This window comes from Bombus impatiens, unplaced genomic scaffold (genome assembly GCF_000188095.3).
Source record: "Bombus impatiens unplaced genomic scaffold, BIMP_2.2 scf_1445, whole genome shotgun sequence".
Taxonomy (NCBI): domain Eukaryota; kingdom Metazoa; phylum Arthropoda; class Insecta; order Hymenoptera; family Apidae; genus Bombus; species Bombus impatiens.
The window spans coordinates 1,281,685-1,301,684 of NT_177864.1; the positions used below are offsets into that span (position 1 = coordinate 1,281,685).

At 34.5% G+C, this 20,000-nt stretch overlaps 2 protein-coding genes across 4 annotated transcripts in view; both read right to left on the minus strand.

The window, feature by feature from the left end:
• The window catches only part of LOC100748549 (laminin subunit alpha-1), a 204,407-nt gene that overhangs the window by 70,673 nt on the left and 113,734 nt on the right, over positions 1-20,000 (minus strand). The gene's annotated exons all lie outside the window — the stretch shown is intronic.
• On the minus strand, positions 8,064-8,919 carry LOC117152397. The gene has a single exon (XM_033324027.1). The coding sequence runs from the start codon at positions 8,576-8,578 to the stop codon at positions 8,159-8,161; it is 420 nt and encodes a 139-aa protein (XP_033179918.1). The 5' UTR covers positions 8,579-8,919; the 3' UTR covers positions 8,064-8,158.

Sequence of the window (20,000 nt, forward strand, 5' to 3'; positions counted from 1 at the left end):
TGTAGCTACAACAGTTTGTAGCTCAGACGGTAACGCTATGGTTAATGTAATTAGCTACGAACACTCAAGGCCCAGGTTCAAAGTCTGGCATCCATGTATTACAAACGGTATATATGTATATTATATACCGTTTTTCACGATTTCGAGAGGAGAAGAAGCCAGCGATCCGGATGGTTGGAAGAAAATCATATACACCAGCAGTACTTAGCACGACCTATACCACCTCATATATAAAACCATTAGTACAATGAAAGAGAAAAGAAAATAAAAAAGAATAATTGAGCGATCAATTAATAATTATAATTTAACTGAAAAACTTAAAAACTAAGTGATATGTTACGTAACAAATTATGTAATATAATAACAACAATAATACGATAAATAGACCGCGACAATAGCTTAAAATTAGAAATGGTTTAAGACAATAACAATCTAAGGTCTTTTATACAAATTTTTCTCGCAAGGGCAGCGAAAATTTGTCGGACAATAAGTCAGTAATGACGGTATCAGAAGCGTTTCATAAATTTTAGACCATAATCCGAGCCTCTGTTCAGACGCAGCTCTTGGCGATGGAACGATCAAGAATCCCTCTAAACACCACGATCTACCCTTTTTTAACGAGCCGTCGACGATCCTTTGTAACCGACTCGTCGACACGTTCGCCTATATTACGCATACTCTGCTTTTTCATCATCTGCCACTAAAAACACGAATTTTAACCCATTACGAAACGTCTGGCACTCCCAGTAAGCGAAGCAACACCATAGGCGATTTTTGGCTGTACAATGTACAATACCGTGAACGTGGCATACCAGGAGATGATCGAGAATTTCTTCTAATTTTATAACTTATTATAGATAAGTATAAAAATAAATAATAAATACGATGATGATACTATTATGGAAATAATAATAATAATAATCCGAAATATGTCGTAAAATTTGTATTAAGGATTTCTCGGAAATTATGCGCAACTGGTAAAATGAGTTTCAGGCTTCGAGGTTTATACCGAGATTCTCCAACTATACTTGGAATTTCCAAATGTGCTTGCAAAGCATTGAGTATTCTATACTTACAATAGTATAATATATCCTACACCTTCGAGGGAGCTAGGCTTCGGGTTGCAGGCTCCGAACGAACAGATTCCGTCCTAAGTTATAAACTGTAATTGCTTTCTTACTGCGTACAGTACAGTTTAGGGTACTTGTAGACTAAAATATAGTGGCATGTCCAAACTTTCTGAGCATACCTTTTTAACGAGTAAAAGCTAAAAATAGATCGTTCGTTACTTAAACGAGGCAAAATACATTATTTGACAATTTTTGAATAATGATTAATTTTCAAAAAATTATTTACAAATTTTATTATCTTTATCTATTATTCATCGACCGATGAACAAATCTAGTTTTATGCAAATACAATTACAATCTGCAGCGTTTAAACGGTGCTCGTTATCTCTGATGAACACATACACGAAAATCAATACTTTCAAAATATTTCCCAGCAAGTTTTTCCTACTGAGAAGTTTTATGACGGTAATAGACGGCTAATCCTATAACAAAAGTTTAAGAAATACTGACGTACACCTACATATTTCCTACCGCGCTGATCCTTTTCTCACGACCTTTCCTTAAAACATTACCTGTACATCATTCACGTTGACAGGTATTTGAAAAATAAACATGAGTCAACCATCGACTTGCACGCGACGACAGGATGGTTTCTCACAATGAAGAGTTCGATCTCGTTCGAAGTGATTCATCCTTCCGGGGACTTATTGACGGAACGAAGCACCGCCAGGGCCGGACGATCATGCGGCAAAATGACTTAATACGAACATACGAGGGAGTTACACGAGAGATGGCCGGTGGCGATCCGTCAGACCACCCAGCAGGTGATTGCCGTGGAGAGGATCTATCTACGAGCTCCACTGCCTTCTACGTGCTTTAATAGTGTTCTCGCTGCGCATTCCTAGATCGTCCTCTACACCAGACGGAAAATTCTCTCGGCCGGATCTCGCCCCCAGGCTCTGAAACTCGTCTGTGTCGTTCTCGTCTCGTGGATATTTTCTTCTTCCTCTTCTTTGAAATTTCTTTCTTTTTTTCTCTCTCTCTCTCTCTCTGTCTCTCTCTTTCTCTCTGTATTTCCTGTTCGATGCATCTGTTTTCGCTTCGCCATTCGTTTCTTTCTTGCACACGAGCTGTTTCGTGTTTATTCGTCCGGTTTACGTTTGTACTTACTCGCAGGCTCGTTCGAGAAGCTCGCTGCTATAGCACGCGTCGCGTGCATTGTACGCTGGTTGCTTGGTTACGGCGATCGTTCGAACGGACGTTCGAGCTTTCGGTTCGTGCTTCGCGCTTTACGATTTTCTATATGTCAAGTATCGCATATCAATCGATTTCGCGATTTTACATCTTAATCTGCAACTTGGATCTAAATCACAGGTACTTCATCTTAATCCGTATTCGTATATCTTACGCGAAATAGGTCACATCGATTGTCTTTATTAGGTGAGATAGAAAATATATAACATTAAAAAGAAAATGCAAAATCAGATATCTTAATGCAATATCGTATACGGAAATATCAAAAATATCAATTCATAATTTGTTGCTATAGATATACATAACATACATAATACATAGATCGCTACTTGAAACGCCCAATCTGCTTATGCGATTAACAAGTAACAGCATAACACCTATCGTGTTATAAATTGAATAGTATAAATTTGACATCATACAAATGATCGTTCTATTATATTTATTATATATTTCTTAACAATGTGTATCAATATAGGTCATTCTTTGCTGAGTTACTTTCAATCAAACAGTATGTCAATGATCTTGCAATCAAAATTCACATATATTTTTCCTAAAATACGCCCTATGCGATGAAATATATTAAACCGAAATCATGGTATATTATTGATCATTTATTTTAGCGAATGGTACATTCAATTATGTACCATAAAGGGGCGTTATTTCAAGTAGAAGCACATGTAACACGAGACGATAACCATACATTTTACTCAATTTTATGTCTAATTTATAGTCACTCTTACGTTGCATGTAATGTTCATTTTATCGCTTAGAGAAAGTACATGCAGCAATTACAATACCCCGTGTTCCAATAAAAATGTTTAAACAATCCACCGTAAACTTTATCACCTGTCCGACCAACCATTATATAATTCTTGTAAAAAGAACAAAAATGATTTTACACGCAATATTTTTGTATATCATACTGTACGAAATATTATTTGTTACTATTTACCTATTTAATTATTATTTATAAATTTTTATAAATTATTATTTACCTATTTATTTACCTATTCGAGAATTAATTATTTTAAATATAGTAATTAATAATAATAATTAATTCGTATGTAAATTTAATTTTGGACCATTGGCTTTTATTGTCTATCCATTCTAATCATCGACTTCGACAATGACAATTTAGAGTGTCATTAAGCTCCCGTGCAGCTTTCAAATCCCGTAGATTGTTTGCATTTTAAAATCTATTTGCTTCTACGATGCTATAAAGTATCAGAAAGAATCGAAATAGCTGTTCTCCTCCTGAGATTTCTACTTCCATAAATGTAATCCCTTCGCGATTTACTTATTTCCTCCGTGCTGACTAAATTTTACGTGGCATTACACGAAGCTCAGCAGCGTACGTTAATCTCCTTATCTATGCAGATGTCTGTAATTGCGGTAATGTCTGGTTGCTTACAGAATTACATGAACGCAGAATTACATGGAAAATGTCCTTGAAGCTACCTAATATTTCCCTATATGCGAAGCAAATTTTCTACGTACAATTTTTCTACGATTTCGATCCCTTGTGAATATAACAATATATGATAGTGGTAATAATATTATAGATTGTGCTGCAATCTGTTAACAATACTCATCAGCATATAGCTTCATTTTACTATTATTTTACTATTCCACATCTACTAGCTATCCAATTCTCTGTCTATTATATTTTTAACTATATTTAAAAATAGCAATAGCAGACAATAATTGAGATAAAACGATCCTAAAACATACAGAAATATCCAAACGAACTCGTTATCGTCGCTACAAGATTCTAACAATATCTATCGACGAAAGAAACTCCCTTCTTAAAATTAGCTATACCATAGTCTCATATAAATTATCCATAATTGAAAAATACTTGGTCCAAAAGGCACAAATTAATTTTATCCACCAAATACATCAATATTCCGTCATAAACATTCGTTCCAATTAACATTCATCGCTATTTCGATACAGACATAGAGAAAGACACGCGATATTGGTACTTAAGTCATCGAACCGAGTATGTAATCAAACGTATTCGAATCTAATCGTTATCAAGACCATGTGTACTGGATGCGACGCGTGTCTACGCGTGTAGTATATCTCTGAGGACTTCTTCATTAACGCGAGCGAGATTCGTTATCGGCGCGGTTCGTCGACTTTACGATCGTCCATCGATTTGCAATAATTATTAGCATCGCAACTTGCTGCTTGACTTGTTCAAAAATCAATTAGCCGTCGCACGTTCGAGCATAAATATGAATGATTTGCGAGCGAGCAGAGCTTGCGCAAACGATCTTCATTGGAATGTCGATCGACAATTAATTAAATTAAACAATTTGATTAAAGTTTAGGAAATTGAAAATTTGATAAGTTTGAAATCTGTAAAATGGATGTGCGAATAATCATCGGAACATGGGATACATTGGGTTCTCTGTCAGGGGCGATGCTGACCAGCTCTAACAGTATGCTACAAAGGGACGCAGCTTTCCTTATTTCCTTCTTGTAAAATGGAGTGTGTGCTGCATTTTATATTTATATTCAGTACAAGAACTTTTTTTGTTTATAATAAATTAACAAATTTTAAACTGTGTGCAGTATGAATATAAATTTATTCCAACATCTTGCAATCGTGTAACTAAACCATATATGTTTAATAAATTTCATACGGATGGTGTCATTATTCTATTGGTATAGAATTTTCGATACGAAACGTCGGTTCAGGCTTGTTAGACACGAGACTACTACAACTTCACCTAAAACACCTTCCAAGACAATAATAAACTGTTTCCCCACCTACCTGCGTATCCCCTCCAGTACTGCAGCACAGGCAAAGTTTTGCTGCTTAGTCTCCTCATTCGCAAAACTTAGTAGCAACCCTTAAACCACCAATGAAACCAATGTCATTCGATAATCACCAATAGCAATTCGGCAGGAATCTGTATAAAGACATTCGACAGCCGATATGTGCTCATTTCAACTTGAACATTTGATTTAATATGTACGTTGAACGAACTCGTCCAGCTGAACTTGACGTGCATCGATCTTACAAGTCTGGTCAAGTATTGCTAGAAACTGCAAAAATGCATGGTTTGAATGAATTCAACTTCAAGAAGATGTGGCCAGAAGGAGAAGTAAGTGCTATTGTTCAATCTTAATTATTTAAACATTCGAATTAATATTAATAATTAACAATGAAATATTTTTTGTATTACAGAGGGTTAACGTGTCTCCAATCAGGTCGAGTCTGCCATTAGCCGACACAAGGGCTATTTGTTTCATGATAAAGAGCAAGAGAACGAGAAGATTTGATTATTCGATACGACTGAACGACTTTGAGGAGGTACAACGGCACCATCTTGGATACAGAGCAATGGACAGAATTCACAGAGAAGATATCGTCAACATATCGTCATCGATGTATCATCTGTTTTACACAGAGAAAGACACCCCGGAAAACCCGAAAAAGACCCCGGGAAACCAGTACGAGACCACGGGAAACCAGTACGAGACCCCGGGAAACCAGTACGAGACCCCGGGAAACCAGAAAGGCACCCCCGGAAACCAGAAAGACATCCCCGGAAACCAGGAAAATACCCCGGCAAAGAAAGATGAATCAGACTTCGTGTTCTTGAAGCCCAAGACTTATCAGTGTTACTACTGCCACAAAATATTTTTTCATCCTACTATCTACAGAAGACACATGATTCATCAACTGAAGAAACTCCGCTGGTGCTCTGTATGCAAACGAGGATTCGTTTCAAAATTATGGTTCAAAAAACACAAATTGTTTTGTTATATGGTATAGATCATGTGCAAGACTGTTAGATAAAGGGTGTGTGGGTATTTTTGTCTACTTGGAGATTTATTTTTTAATAAATTAGGATTGGCAAATTAGAGTCGCAAAATGTTGTAAGATATGTTACAATTTCGTGTGCAACTTTGGATGAATTAATAACATTTTTAATTTTAGAACGTCCATATATTTTATAACAAAGACACTGTTCGACTGTACATTGTTAGTTTTTAAGACATTTTAAGTACATTTTAGAATTTATTCGAATAAAATACATTATTGTGCATAATAAAATGATGTATCTCTGTTTGTTCCAATTTTCAATGAAATAAAGATACAAATTTGTGTAGAAAATTGTTGTTACTTTTTTAAAATTCCTGCGCCTTTTAAAATTCCCTAATATAATTTAGAACAAGGTTACAAATTTTATTATAATAATCAATCAAACAGCGACTTTCCTACGCGAGAACGTCGATCGAAAATAGAGAATAAAATTTCATGTTTTTGACGAAATCGAGTTTAGAAATTACTTTAGCTTGCGTAAACTTGACCACTCAGCGTTCAGGTGCGAGTGAACGACCAACGACAAGTTATCTCAATAAATAAATTAATTAATTAATAAGTAAAAATCTACTAAAATAAATAATAAATAAATAAAAAGAATCTACTAGGATATTTTTATTTAAGGCCCCGTTTTCAGAAAAATAAATATTATACGTATTTAATTAAGAATTTTCAATTAAGAATGCTCAATTTTTCCTTAAATGAGTCACCCCACGAACAATTTTAAATTCTGCGTTCTTCCTATCGATTATTTCATTTTATATCTTCGATTTACTCTTAGAATCAACCCCTTTTCGACTGTATCACGTTTGCTGGCTAACGTTTAAAGCGTAGCACGCTCCCGTTGCATTAGAGAAAACTTTTTCAGAAAAAGGTACCTTCGCGATAAAATTAAAACATACAATCAATCAGTATTAGGAAATTTTGTAACTAAAGTGAAGTACGATTTGGTAAAATATTATCCAAGAACTGTAGTAAATAAAACATTAACATGAATTTTCAATATTATTTAAGCTTTATTTTATAGAAAATTATTCAATTTGTCAATAGCTACGAATCAGAATTTTTTCTTGTTAAGTCAGTTATTTTAAACATCCTCAAATGTTACAAATATCGACATCATCTTTGTCGTTTATTTTATCAGCTCTTTTAAAGAAGTACTAGAGCCTCGGATTTCTACCAGTTATCATTATTTGTCTGTTTTCCGACTCAAATTACTCAATATGATTCACGTGCATGTTGCATAGGCTCTTTTCACATTCAGTCTACAAAGATAACTATTCTTTCGTTTTTTCTATCGCATCTATTTTTATGTCAAGGTTTGGGGTGGAAATAAGAAACAATCGGAATGAAATATTGAGAAAATGTCTGTTATTAAAGAGAATTCTTTACAAACATTATAAAAAATACATCAGCAGTTTTATGTGTATACAATATATACGAGTAATATAAAATAGTTTGAGCAAAAAATGTATTTCTTTGTTAATTACTTTAAATCACATGTGTTGAAAATGTAAAATTAATATTTAAGTAGGACACTATTGTTCATTTAAAAGATGGTTACAAAAATATTTGATTTTAAAAAGCTACATTATCATGAAGATGGTTTAGTACGAAATGCTTCACTGGACTCTACTTACTATACCACAATAATTATTGAATTTAGACAAGTTATAGATATAAATGTAAATCGAAAAGTCTAAACATAGCACAAATGCTGAATAACAATAAATTCCATCGGGCTATTTTAGTTTATGATATAAAAAATGATATAAAAACTTTCAATTATCGATTACATTTTCTTCTGTGGTGTAATACATATAGAAACGTTCATAAATATTTAAAATTCCAGACAGAACGACATTTTTTTTTTTAAAACCAATGAGAATCGCTAATACTAAAACCTTTAGTATAATTTTTATAGAACGGTTAAAATATATGAACAATGGATCGAGATCCATTAATTGAGATTCTAAATAATTGAAAATTATTCCTATATTGGTGCTGTAGCAACTGTGCTGTGTCTGTAATGGATGCAATGAAAGTATATAGTATGTCGGCGAAGAATTTCGATATTATGTGTTCGCAGACCACAGCGAGTACAACGTAGTTGCTCCTCTGCGTGTTTCAGCTGGTGTTTACGAATCGCCTTTTTGTTGTAGAATCGCTTCTCACAGTACAAGCAGTTGTAGATTTTCGGTACTGCGAAAACGTGCTTTTGTTTATTCTGCTTGGGCGCGATATAAACTTCATTCTGGTATTCGTCATTATTTTCGACCTCCTTATAGTCTTCCACTGGTGGCGATGTTTGAATTTCATCCATATTGGGTACTTCAAGACCGTAGAAATCTGCATTAAGCAGAATGTTCTCCATTTGCGACAATGCAACGGGATCGTCGAAGATCGCTAACATCTACAACATTTCATATTCAAATTTCAATCAATAAGAAGTCGAATTCGCGGTGTTGTGGTCGGGGTTTTAATAATATGTTGAAGATTAAAATCGGGCAAGTTTCGAGTGTCTAGTTTGATTGTTTGCTATAGTTTGTGTAACCGAATTCTGTTTGAACGCTGTTAATTGTTACTCAAACGAATCCGGACACTTGCTTAATCAACGTACAGTTAGAAATTAGACGAAAAAAATGTTATCAAGTATAGTGTAAACTAGATTGCAAGTTAGTTATACTATAAGGGATAATATACTATATTAATATTTAATATGTTCTAATAAATACCTGATAATCAACGTCGTTAAGATTTCTTGCGTTTTCTGTCGCCATAAGTAGAAATATTTCTCGTAGGAATGCACAGGTTTGTTTAAAAAACTGATGTATTTGAAAACACAGTATGACACTTTAGTGTAAAGACTACTGTAGTCTTACTCTTAAGACAGATGCTTCTTAAGTGAAGTTTTGTCTAAGTGTAATTTGCTATTTACATTTTCGAAGGTTTCAACTACCCCCTATTTACTATGGTGGGGGTAGCTCCTTATACCTGACAAACACTTGCGATAAACTAAGTACTATAGCCAATGACCTTCCAATTTTAAGGAAAAAGCTGAGGCTATTGGTCGTCATTCGGACACTAGACTTAGCCATTGGTCTTCGACATATTTATAAAATTTTATCCAGGCGACTGATACATAATTTTTAATTGCACATATAATTTTTCTGCGAAAATTCTTCCAATTTTCTGTCTTTTGGAATTATAATAAATAAATAAATATAAAATATTTACAAAATACAAAATATAAATAAATAAATAAATAAATAAATAAATAAATAAATAAATAAATAAATAAATAAATAAATAAATAAATAAATAAATAAATAAATTTATGTTTATATTTTTTTGGTTTTATTATATATTTATATTCCGAATAGTTGACCTTTGGATCGACTCGATTGCATCCTTATGTTCCACGAAAATCAGCACAAATTGAGAACAGAAAATAGCTAAAATAGATAAAGGTTCACCGCACCGAATATACACAGTCAGGTAAGCGACAGTTATCCTTTATAATCTCGAACAAATGAACAGGTATTAAGACACTCAGTTTCGTTCCGGTGTTGCCAACTAAGTAAAATTGTCATGTGAAGTACTGGTAATATAACACTTACTTATGAATTATACTTATCTATAACAAGTATTAACTTATTATAAATAATTAACCATGAAAAAATTACTGAAAATTCTCAATGCGAGAATTGATTGTAAATATTAATAAATAAAAAAAAGACACTATGATTGTCTAAAACTAGATTGCTATTAACGTGTAATTTTTGCACATGCACTTTCATGTTTCGATGTTTAGAATCGACTCTGCAAAAATATCCCATATATTTATTAACACCCTGTACATGTAGATATATTATATAAATTCGTGCAAATAGAACAAACTATATCTCTGTTCTGTTTGCAGTTAAAAAAATAATGCTATAGGGGAAATATAAATGCAAAATAATCTATTTATTGGCTTCTCTTCTCTTTATTGATAATTGCAACAAACACTTTCCACAAATGAATATACATCTTTTGTATGTATACCGTATGTATAGTGCATCGCACTGAATGTGTTAACGGAACAAAATGTTCGTAAAGCGTTAACTTCCGATATATCACGGAAAACATCTTCCAAACAGATATACCAGAGATGAATCATCTAGCCCTTTGAACCGTGTTGAGATATTTTCAATTACGTTTCACGTATCTATATAACAGCCGCAAAATTGAAGCTTGTTGAACAGAAAGCATTTGCTCGACAAGCTTGGCTATTAATCTCGATCGTTGCGAAACGATTGATTCAAGATCGATCGGTATTGTCTCTTGTTCTGTAAGCGCGCGGTATCTCGCTCCTCTGTACCAGCAATGGCTCGTAGTAGCACTTAGTAAGTGGGTGGTACCCGAGTAATCTTGTTCTCATACATAAAACATACAGAGCAGCATTATATGTTGCCCTGCCTTCTTCTGAGTTATCGTCGAATGTGATTCGCGGTCACTGCTTTGCCCGATCCGCAGACGTCTCTGCTCTATCAGCGAGCGTTTCGGCGTGTTTCAATTACTGCAAAGCGTAAACTATGACTCGAAATGGAGAGTAATGCTTGGTACAAGCTATATGCTCATTCCAATTCTTCAGACTGTTGCAATACATTGTCGTTGCAATAAATTTGTACAGACGATACATAACGTTCATATTCACGTGTCTGTGGAATTTCGTGTTTTCATTAAAAATATACGATTTGTAATAATCATTTCCCGGCGATAGAATTAATAATCCGCTACCGAGATTATACAGGGTGGTTGGCAACTGGTGGTACAAGCGGAAAGGGGGTGATTCTACGCGAAAAAAGGGGTCGAAAATATAGAATAAAAATTTTTCGTTCGAGGCTTTGTTTTCGGGAAACTCGACATTGAATTTTCGCTCGGTACGCGTGCACTTTATCACGTCTCGTTATAACGAATCTCGCTGTAGATCGTTGTATAGATGGAAAAATTAAAAAAAAAAAATTTTTTTTAAATTCTTATTCTATATTTTCGACTTCTTTTTTCGCGTAGAATCCACCCCCTTTCCGCTTGTACCACCAGTTACCAACCACCCTGTATATAGTTTATAAAATTACATAAACTTGTGCGTTATTTATTATTTATCATCGTATTATGTATGTACGTATTATGAGAGAGAAAGGCAGAGAATCGAAATGAAAATACCTACGAATGTACGAAGGAATCTGGAAATCGTTGGAACGAACATTTATTATGGTTATTCTAGTTGCTCTAAAAGAATTTTTGAAAAATATCTTAATTGTAGCGTGTCATAGCGGAGGAGATTTCAAATTTTGCTTTATTTTAAGTCCTGTTAAACTATATCGTTTTGAGGTGAAAATACAAAGACCAAACCCATATAGCGTCTCCGCGTTGCAAGATAACCACGGTATCGGGCAAAGAAGAAGAAAAGAGCTGAACGACGAGCGTATCCTCGTGATGCAGACATCTGCATATTATGCCCATATATTTGCCGATATTTTAAATAGCGGATCGCAACCTATTATGGTGCTGACAGATTTGCACCAAGAAGCGACCCGTGAAAAGGGACAGAAAGAACAAAATGATTGCCGAGAACAGTGGCAATCAACTTTTCTTCCTCCTTCGTTCCTGTCCATGTATTATCAACAAGGTCTAACGCAGGAGCACACGATACGAGTGATTAACGAGGTTTATCTTCGAAAATTGACATGACCAAATTCTACGTCGTTGGCACGAAATGGTTGAATATACAGGGTGTCTTGGAACGAGCGTGAAAAGCTTTAAATTATTCGGGAAGTAATTCCAAGTAAAAATATCACAGGAACGCACAAAGCCTGATAATTAATTCTGATTAATTATTAGGGGGGGGGGCGGACGATCGAAATTTTGCAATTCATGCAGAATAACAATCTTAAACACACAAGAAAGATTTGTGAAGCTACTTGCAAGCCACTGGATACATCTAGAATAGATTAGACAGAAGCGTTAAGAAGTTTACTCGAAACCTGTATCTCGCTTCTGCAGTCGTCTAACGAAAAGATCTAAACGTATGTCGATCGAAGTAGAATTTTTTTTACGCATGATCAACAATTTGTATAATCAAAGGTTCCAAACGAAATGATAGCTTCCAATAGTTTTAATTACTTTCTAGTAACGTTTCGAGCTTATTTTATTCCTTGGAAGCGTCGTGATATCTAAAAGTCAAACGGTTTAAACTTCAAATCGAATCTTCGCGTATTATAAAATATAATGTTTCCAAAGATAGGGTTAGGTTAGGGTATCAATAAATCTATTATACAGGGTAGTTGGTAACTGGTGGTACAATCGGAAAGGGGGTGATTCTACGCGAAAAAAGAAGTCGAAAATATAGAATAACAATTTTTCGTTTGAGGCTTTGTTTTCGAGAAAATCGACTTTGAATTTTCGCTCGGTACGCGTGCATTTTATCAGGTCTCGTTATAATTTAAAAAAAAACAAAAAGAAATAAAGAAAAAATTTTTATTCTATATTTTCGACTTCTTTTTTCGCGTAGAATCACCCCCTTTCCGATTGTACCACCAGTTACGGCTTGTACCACCAGTTACCAACCACCCTGTATAAAATAGAGTTGCTTAACACAATTAAACTATCAAGTATCGCGGGGAAAAACTAGTCGGTAAAATAAAACAGAATCGCTACACGTGTATTACGCAATATTTACATCAAGTATTTAAATTCTATTATTAATTTCATTTGAATTCAACAAGCTTTTAATGAAATCTGCATTTTACGTTATACGTAATTTCCAATCTGCGAAACTACTTCTCAGCATTCTAACCACGATTACCTTAACCACACCCAACATACGTCGACCCGCGTCCAGATTATTAAAAGGCTTCGATGAATTCCCGCGGTTGCGTCGATATTTTTAATCAATATCGATCACAGCCGGGTTAATTACAAGGGTGTAACGATGCAACGCGGGGAAAACGATGGGCACGCGAGCGAGTAATAAATAAAACAGCCGGATGAATGAAAGCCAGTGATTTGAGTGCCACTGAGATGCACTCGGATAAGATTCGACCGATGAACGGTCCATTTGTAAGTGGAATGTTATTAAGGCCGAAACGGTATACAGGTATTAAGCAGTGATATACAATTATTGCCACGTATCGATAATTATTGATTTGATGGAGACCAGCTACCCACGTAGCGCTCGATCCCGTGCCACCATGAAAATACGATCGTTTCAAGCTCGCCTAGACGCCGTACCAGCAGCACGTTCCACGTGGGTGGATTGAATCGCTGGACGATGATATTGCGATCGACGTAGGCAGCAGGGCGCAATTATAGACGTAGATGTGCAAACAATGTATACAGAGAATACATCATCGAACAACGCGGCTTCCTCTTCATTAAGAAGCTGTTTCTTCTTCTTTTCTTCCCTCCCGCTCTCTTTTTAACCTCTCCTGTCGATTTACAACTCGATGGAAAGGATGATTCGTGGAAAATGATTTGTGAGAAGAATAGCGAAACGCGCGAGTCTTCACAGAGAGCTTTTATCATATATATATATTACTGGAAGCAGTTTGTGTCTCGTATGGTAGCTTTGTTTGAGTCGAATGGTAGAACGAGCTTGATATTGAATATCATTTGTATTTTTATATCTTATGCGTGTTTGTATCTTTAGTATCTCTTTGTAATTATTCTTTCTTTTTTTGCACGCAGTGCAGTATCGTTTTTCATATTATTTCATTGCTGATCTAAATTAACGAAGATATATTTTCATGAAGCTAACCCTCCGTCAGCAACCTTATTTTTACTGACGTCGCGTTGTCTGCATACTGGGTCGTTCATGCAGGTTTTTTTAGGTTTCTGTGCTTCAAAAAATCCACCAAAATTCTCGAATACTCTTTCAAGCTTCCAGAATATCATGCAACACTTTTTATTGTTACATGTTACCTTGATTCTTTGAAGCGTTACATAAAATTACTGTTTGGAAACGATGCAGTATGCAGGTGGAGGGTTAGTAAAGCACATATTATCTCTGTGAATGAAAAGTTATTCGTGGAACTTTGACAAGGAATATGTCGCTAGCATGTTACATAAGGGGAATTTACGACTCGAGTAATATCTACCTGCAGCAAAATATTCATTTATGCAGAAAGTTAAAAACACAATGTTTTTCATGGGATTTACTAGAGACACTTTCTCGAATGTCGCGATTGAAGTCTTTGGGAGAAACAAAGTCTTATGATGTTGAAATCGTGCTTACAACACGATGTAGTGACCTTTTCACTCGATAAGACATGAACGTTTAACGCGTAAAATTGAAACAGGTAAAAATTAAATTGAGAATGTCATTGCGAGCGACACACTTTCTCATCTTGTTTCTAAGCAGCTGTCATCTGTGAAATGTCAAAAGAAAGAATCGCAGTGGAAATATGGAAATGGAAAGTATGTAAGGCATAAAGGAAATTAATTTTCACGAAGAATTATTTTTTCTGTTATTATTTATTCCAACTGAAGCATCACACCAGAAACCTAAATAACGAACACTTCGTCCTTTCCATTTCTTAAAACTAATTTTCATAATATTCATTTCTGTAATTCATAAATTTAACTTCAGCAAGATTGAAATTGAAATTAAATTAACTTTCAGATTTATTTGATACCTACTACATAAAAGTCACAATACTCCAATATCCCCCTATGCAAGTGCTTACAAACATCGTAAGTCTCTCCTGATAAACATAAAAATTCATTTGTAGCGTCATTATTTACAAAAGATAAGATTCCAATTTTTCTCCTCAAACCAATTCTAACTTGAACGTTGTACTCTGTCGATTCTCTACAGTTTCCGTTTCATCAAGCTTTCGAGAAGCGTGGTTGCGTCATTCTATAACATCTACAAATTGTGCAGATCAACCGACATAAGCCAGTTTAAATATTCTGTGTGGAAACCGCTTAAATCTTTTGCGGTACGGGTAACCAATCTCTACCATACGAATATAATTTGCATATCATATTATCGATCGGAGTAAATCATTGCAGGTCGGCAGGACAGTAGACCTGCCGGAAGAGAGGCTGATATTCCTCGATAACATTGATTCTTGATTATTCTCTCTTTAATTACGTCATTCATCTCAGCTACGAAAACAGCTAATTAAGAGCAAAAACTTTCGTACGACGATCAATAGATATAGCTCAGGCAGAAATCCATCTTTGACGAGAAGTTCTTGAAGAAAGGAAGGAAATTTATTATATACATATACATATTTATTTATATACATATTTATTAACTATGCTTACTACCTTAGGCACCAAATTATTTTCGCGAAACATTAATTTCTCCTTGTTTTTCTACTGCTGTGAATTGGCGGCGATCATTGCGGTTATCGAGTATAGAGCTAAATACAATTTGCTGGTTATAATCTATCCGCAACCGAAAATTTCCGCAGGTAAACAGAGTATTTACCTGCTATTAAAGCATATGATAGATGCAAAGAACTCTATTTATTTACTATAGTGTATATCATGACAAATATTATGTTCAAAAGCGGATTGCTACGGATCGCTGGATTAACTTCAACTCTTCAGTATTTATGACGTATTTGAGTCGACCAGTAGACGAACTATAGAAATAGTAGTCGCAATCAATACAGATTGTATTTTAACCTAAATACCTTTAGTATTATATAACTCCATCCATTTAACGTAATCCAGTAACTTTAAACTACAGTCTACAATTAATGATTGTGTGACGATTCAGTGTAGTGTATAAGTATTTGAAAGAATCTTATTGACAACAAGCTACATACAAGGTGAGGGCAAATAACATGTACAAACTGTGCTGGAGGTGATTTCTTATGAAAAAATAAAAACAAAATATGGAATAAGATTTTTCCATTTAAGTTTAGTTTTCGATTTTCGAGAAAATCGAGTTTGAAGATTTATCAAATATGCTTGAGCATGGTTAAGGCTTTTTCGGAATTTTTTCGGGAACAAAACGTCTGTGGAAAAAGCTTCATTCTACGTTTTCAATTTTGTTTTCATACGTAGAACGACCTACTGTCGATTATTTAGTCCTATCTAGTCCGTAGTTAGCCATGTTCAAGTATACTTGATAAATCTTTAAACTCGATATTTCCGTTAACTAAGTCTTACATAAGAACAAAATTTTTCCCTATATTGTTCTTATTTTTTCATATAAAATCACCTCGTGCCCGCTTATACGTGTTGTAATGGCTGCACCCTAGACATAGATCTATCATTACGTTACCTAAAACATTTTTAAAATACCATTTTCCGCAATCTGCAGAAACCAACTCCCGAACGATTTTTACTCGAAGAAAAATACACGCGACTTTCGATACATCTTCGACCCATTTCCTCTAAATTCTATTTCAATTTTCTAACGCACGTTCCGTATCTTTCTTACGTGTTCCGCCATGTAACTCTTACCTAAGGCCTCGTAATATCGTTCAGCACGTGGCCATTCTATTTTAAAATAACCGCGTAAACGACTCTCGGCAGTCTGATCCAAACATCGTTCTCGTGAATCACTTTATTTGCCGTGGCACGTTCAAGAGCGCCATTATCATTCGCAGTTTTACTCGTTCCATATAGGCACACCCTTGAGCACTCTTGTGAATTTCGCCTCTCGTTGAGGAAAACCGGAAAACGGACATATTATACAGAGTTCGGCCGAATAACATGTAAAAACGGACATGACGTGATTGCCTATATAAAATTTAATAAATAATGAAATATGTATATATGTTTATTTATTTATATTTTATTATTTCTCATACATATATATGTAAATTCTATAGAATTCAAACTACCCGCCGACCGACATTTTTACTTTTGCTTCGCTACGGAGGCAGCTATTCTGTTGCATAGATTAGATCACGAGAGAATAACGGTAATTTAGAATTTAGGAAGTAGATCCTCGAAATTCCAAAATTTGTAGTAAATTTGTTATTAACTGTTAGTGTATTTATTTTAATTTATTCCCAAAATAAACTCGATTTTCTAGAACCGATCGTCTGATTTACCCCCAGCATTTGCGTTATTACATATAGTATATATATAGAAGAAATAAAAAAATTTGTTTAGACATATTCTTACTCTTTTCAAATTTTTCCAATTTTCCACGAGACGTTTTGTTTCCGAGAAAAATAAATTTGAAAATTTATCATACGCATGTACCTACGAAGACTTGGATGGAAAAACTGTACTCTACATTTCCAACATATTTTCTCGCATGCAGAATGTCCTACTGTCGATTATTTAGTCTTGTTGAGTGCGCAACTAGTCATGTCCAAGTATACTCGCTAAAATTTCGAATTCAATTCGAAAATTAAACCGAGAATAAACAATTGTATTCTATATTTTGTTCTTATTTTTCCATAAGAACGCCGTGTTCGCTTTTGCATGTTAGTCGGCTAATGTCTACATAAAGGTAGCCCAGGACATCGTTGTAAAATTTTTCAATCACAAAACCAACACACCAACCACACACACACAACCACAAAACCAAGAAATATTTGACCATGTCAGTAAGATGGTCACTTCAGGTTACTTCTTCTACGTTGGCACGTGCAAACAGGAAGACAAAAACAAATGTATTAATTACAGACAAGTATACATTATATTATCCATTTAATAGCACTGCTTTGACTATGTACATTCTAATTTTCCTAGAATTTTAAAAATAGGAAAAGAAGGAACTGCGATTATTAAGGACAGCTGTTAATTCGACGTTGATTGCAGTTTGACTATTCTATCAAAAATTATGAATAAAGGACCTGTTAGCCATAATATTTTACTACTTTATATCGTATATAGATCTCACAAAGGTCAATAAATGCTGTCACCATATAAATTTGTTCTCCATTTTCAGAGATAACTCATCAACATCCTGAACCTCTAATGTTATTCTAATAATGTTATATACATACATATGTACATATATATACATATTTCCTTTGGAATAGCATTAGAGGTTCAGAATGTTGATGAGTGATCTCTTATGATGATACACAGGAACATATATATGTATATTTATACACATATATAAGTGAATAAATAAATAAGTGTATGTGTCGATTACTTGTGAATCGTTTTTCTTTTATGTCGTACAACAAAGCTAAAACGATCGTGCAAAATCTGAAATGAGAATATCACCGATCTCTACTTAGCCTTTTATTACTCTCGCTGTACATGCATATAATCACTCATTGTCAAAGTTTTATGAAGGTTCTAGGAAAACCACCAGCGATGTGTACCGAAAATATGAAAAGTGTAGAGAATCAAAAATTTCAACAATAACATCTACAAAAGACGTAATCATAATTAAAATTAAAGTGAAACTTGAATTGCTTAGAAAATCCTATTTCTGTCGTAGAATATTTCCGGCAAGTAACCACATACTTTTCTGTTCTGTTCTGTTATTGTACTTACCATTACTATATAGTAGGTACTATATAGTATCTACGTCTACAGTACTTATCTTACAAATAGAATATAATAGCGCACATTTTAATAGTTTTACTATTTTTTCAAAAGTGACCTCGTTAGAACGATTATCTATTAATTCGAAGTAATCAATAGTTTTGTACGACCCTCCTTTGCTCTCTCAACAATAAATTCCTATTTCCCTAGGGTAGGGAAATTCCTATTTCCCTCGTTAATCCTCCTCGTTAATCAGTCCTCGTTAATCGGCAATTGGTCAAAGAACAATTAACCAAAGGATCGAACATAGCTCGCTGACACGTGCCCTTGCGAACGTCAAAAGCATCAAAACAGATCTCCAATCGGCCGCGTGTAGCTCGCGTATTTGCATCGAAATGGTCTATCGCGGACGGCGTGCAAAATAAAATTCGCGGACTCGTGTAGCATTAAATCATTTCGCTGGATGCTCTGCCATGGATTTATAATGGATCTGATAGCGGCGGTCGCCACACGCTCGTCTGCTCTCGTTGCTACCGGGGACAGTGGCGAACGAATAAACGACTCGCAGCCTTCCAGTCTGTCGAGAGAAAAGAGAAAAGAGTGGAAATCTCGACATTCCCCGGCTACTTGATATACGCGTTTAGCCCCGAGCTGGGGTCGCATTACGTGGTTCGCCTGCGATGATCAGCTACGTTCTAAGTACCAGAACGCGTGTTTTGTCTCTTCAACATTAATGTAGACTTAGATTAACTACTGACTTAACGTCAACGGCGAAAATTAAAGTTAAAAATTAAAATTATATCAATTATGTATCTAAATTATATGTAATTATGAGTTGGCTATCGTACGCTCCATAAGCAGACATATTTTATTATGGTCTTTTAACAATACTTGAAAAATTTCTGAAATATTTATTAATAGATCGTGGATATTTGGATAAACTTATACCTTTATAAGGATAATTAAAGAAATGGAATCTCAAAAGCTTGTTACATTCATTTAACAGTATATTTAACATATTTATGCGTTGTTAAGTGAATTTTGTAAATGTTTCCATCTTTAAATTTCTTATATACGCATAAACATCCGTTTATCAATATATTTATTAAATAAAGTTTGTAATATCTTTTAATAAAAAATTCAGCAGGAAAATTCTTTTCCTATATTTACATAAAAATAGATAGAAGTATTTGACCGATAGAAAAATATTTTTCTCCTATAGTTTACCTGTATTATCCAGTATACAAACTTCTGTTTGAAGAAACACTGTACAGTTTGCGTATGAATCATCGATGACCTCATGAAACAAACGACTCTTTCTTGAAGTAAACATTTCGAAATGAAAGGAGGAGTTTAAAATTGTAGTAGTCTAT

Excerpts from the sequence above, each read along its gene's own strand:
- LOC117152397 (XM_033324027.1), bottom strand. The coding sequence starts at position 8,578 with ATGTTAGCGATCTTCGACGATCCCGTTGCATTGTCGCAAATGGAGAAC.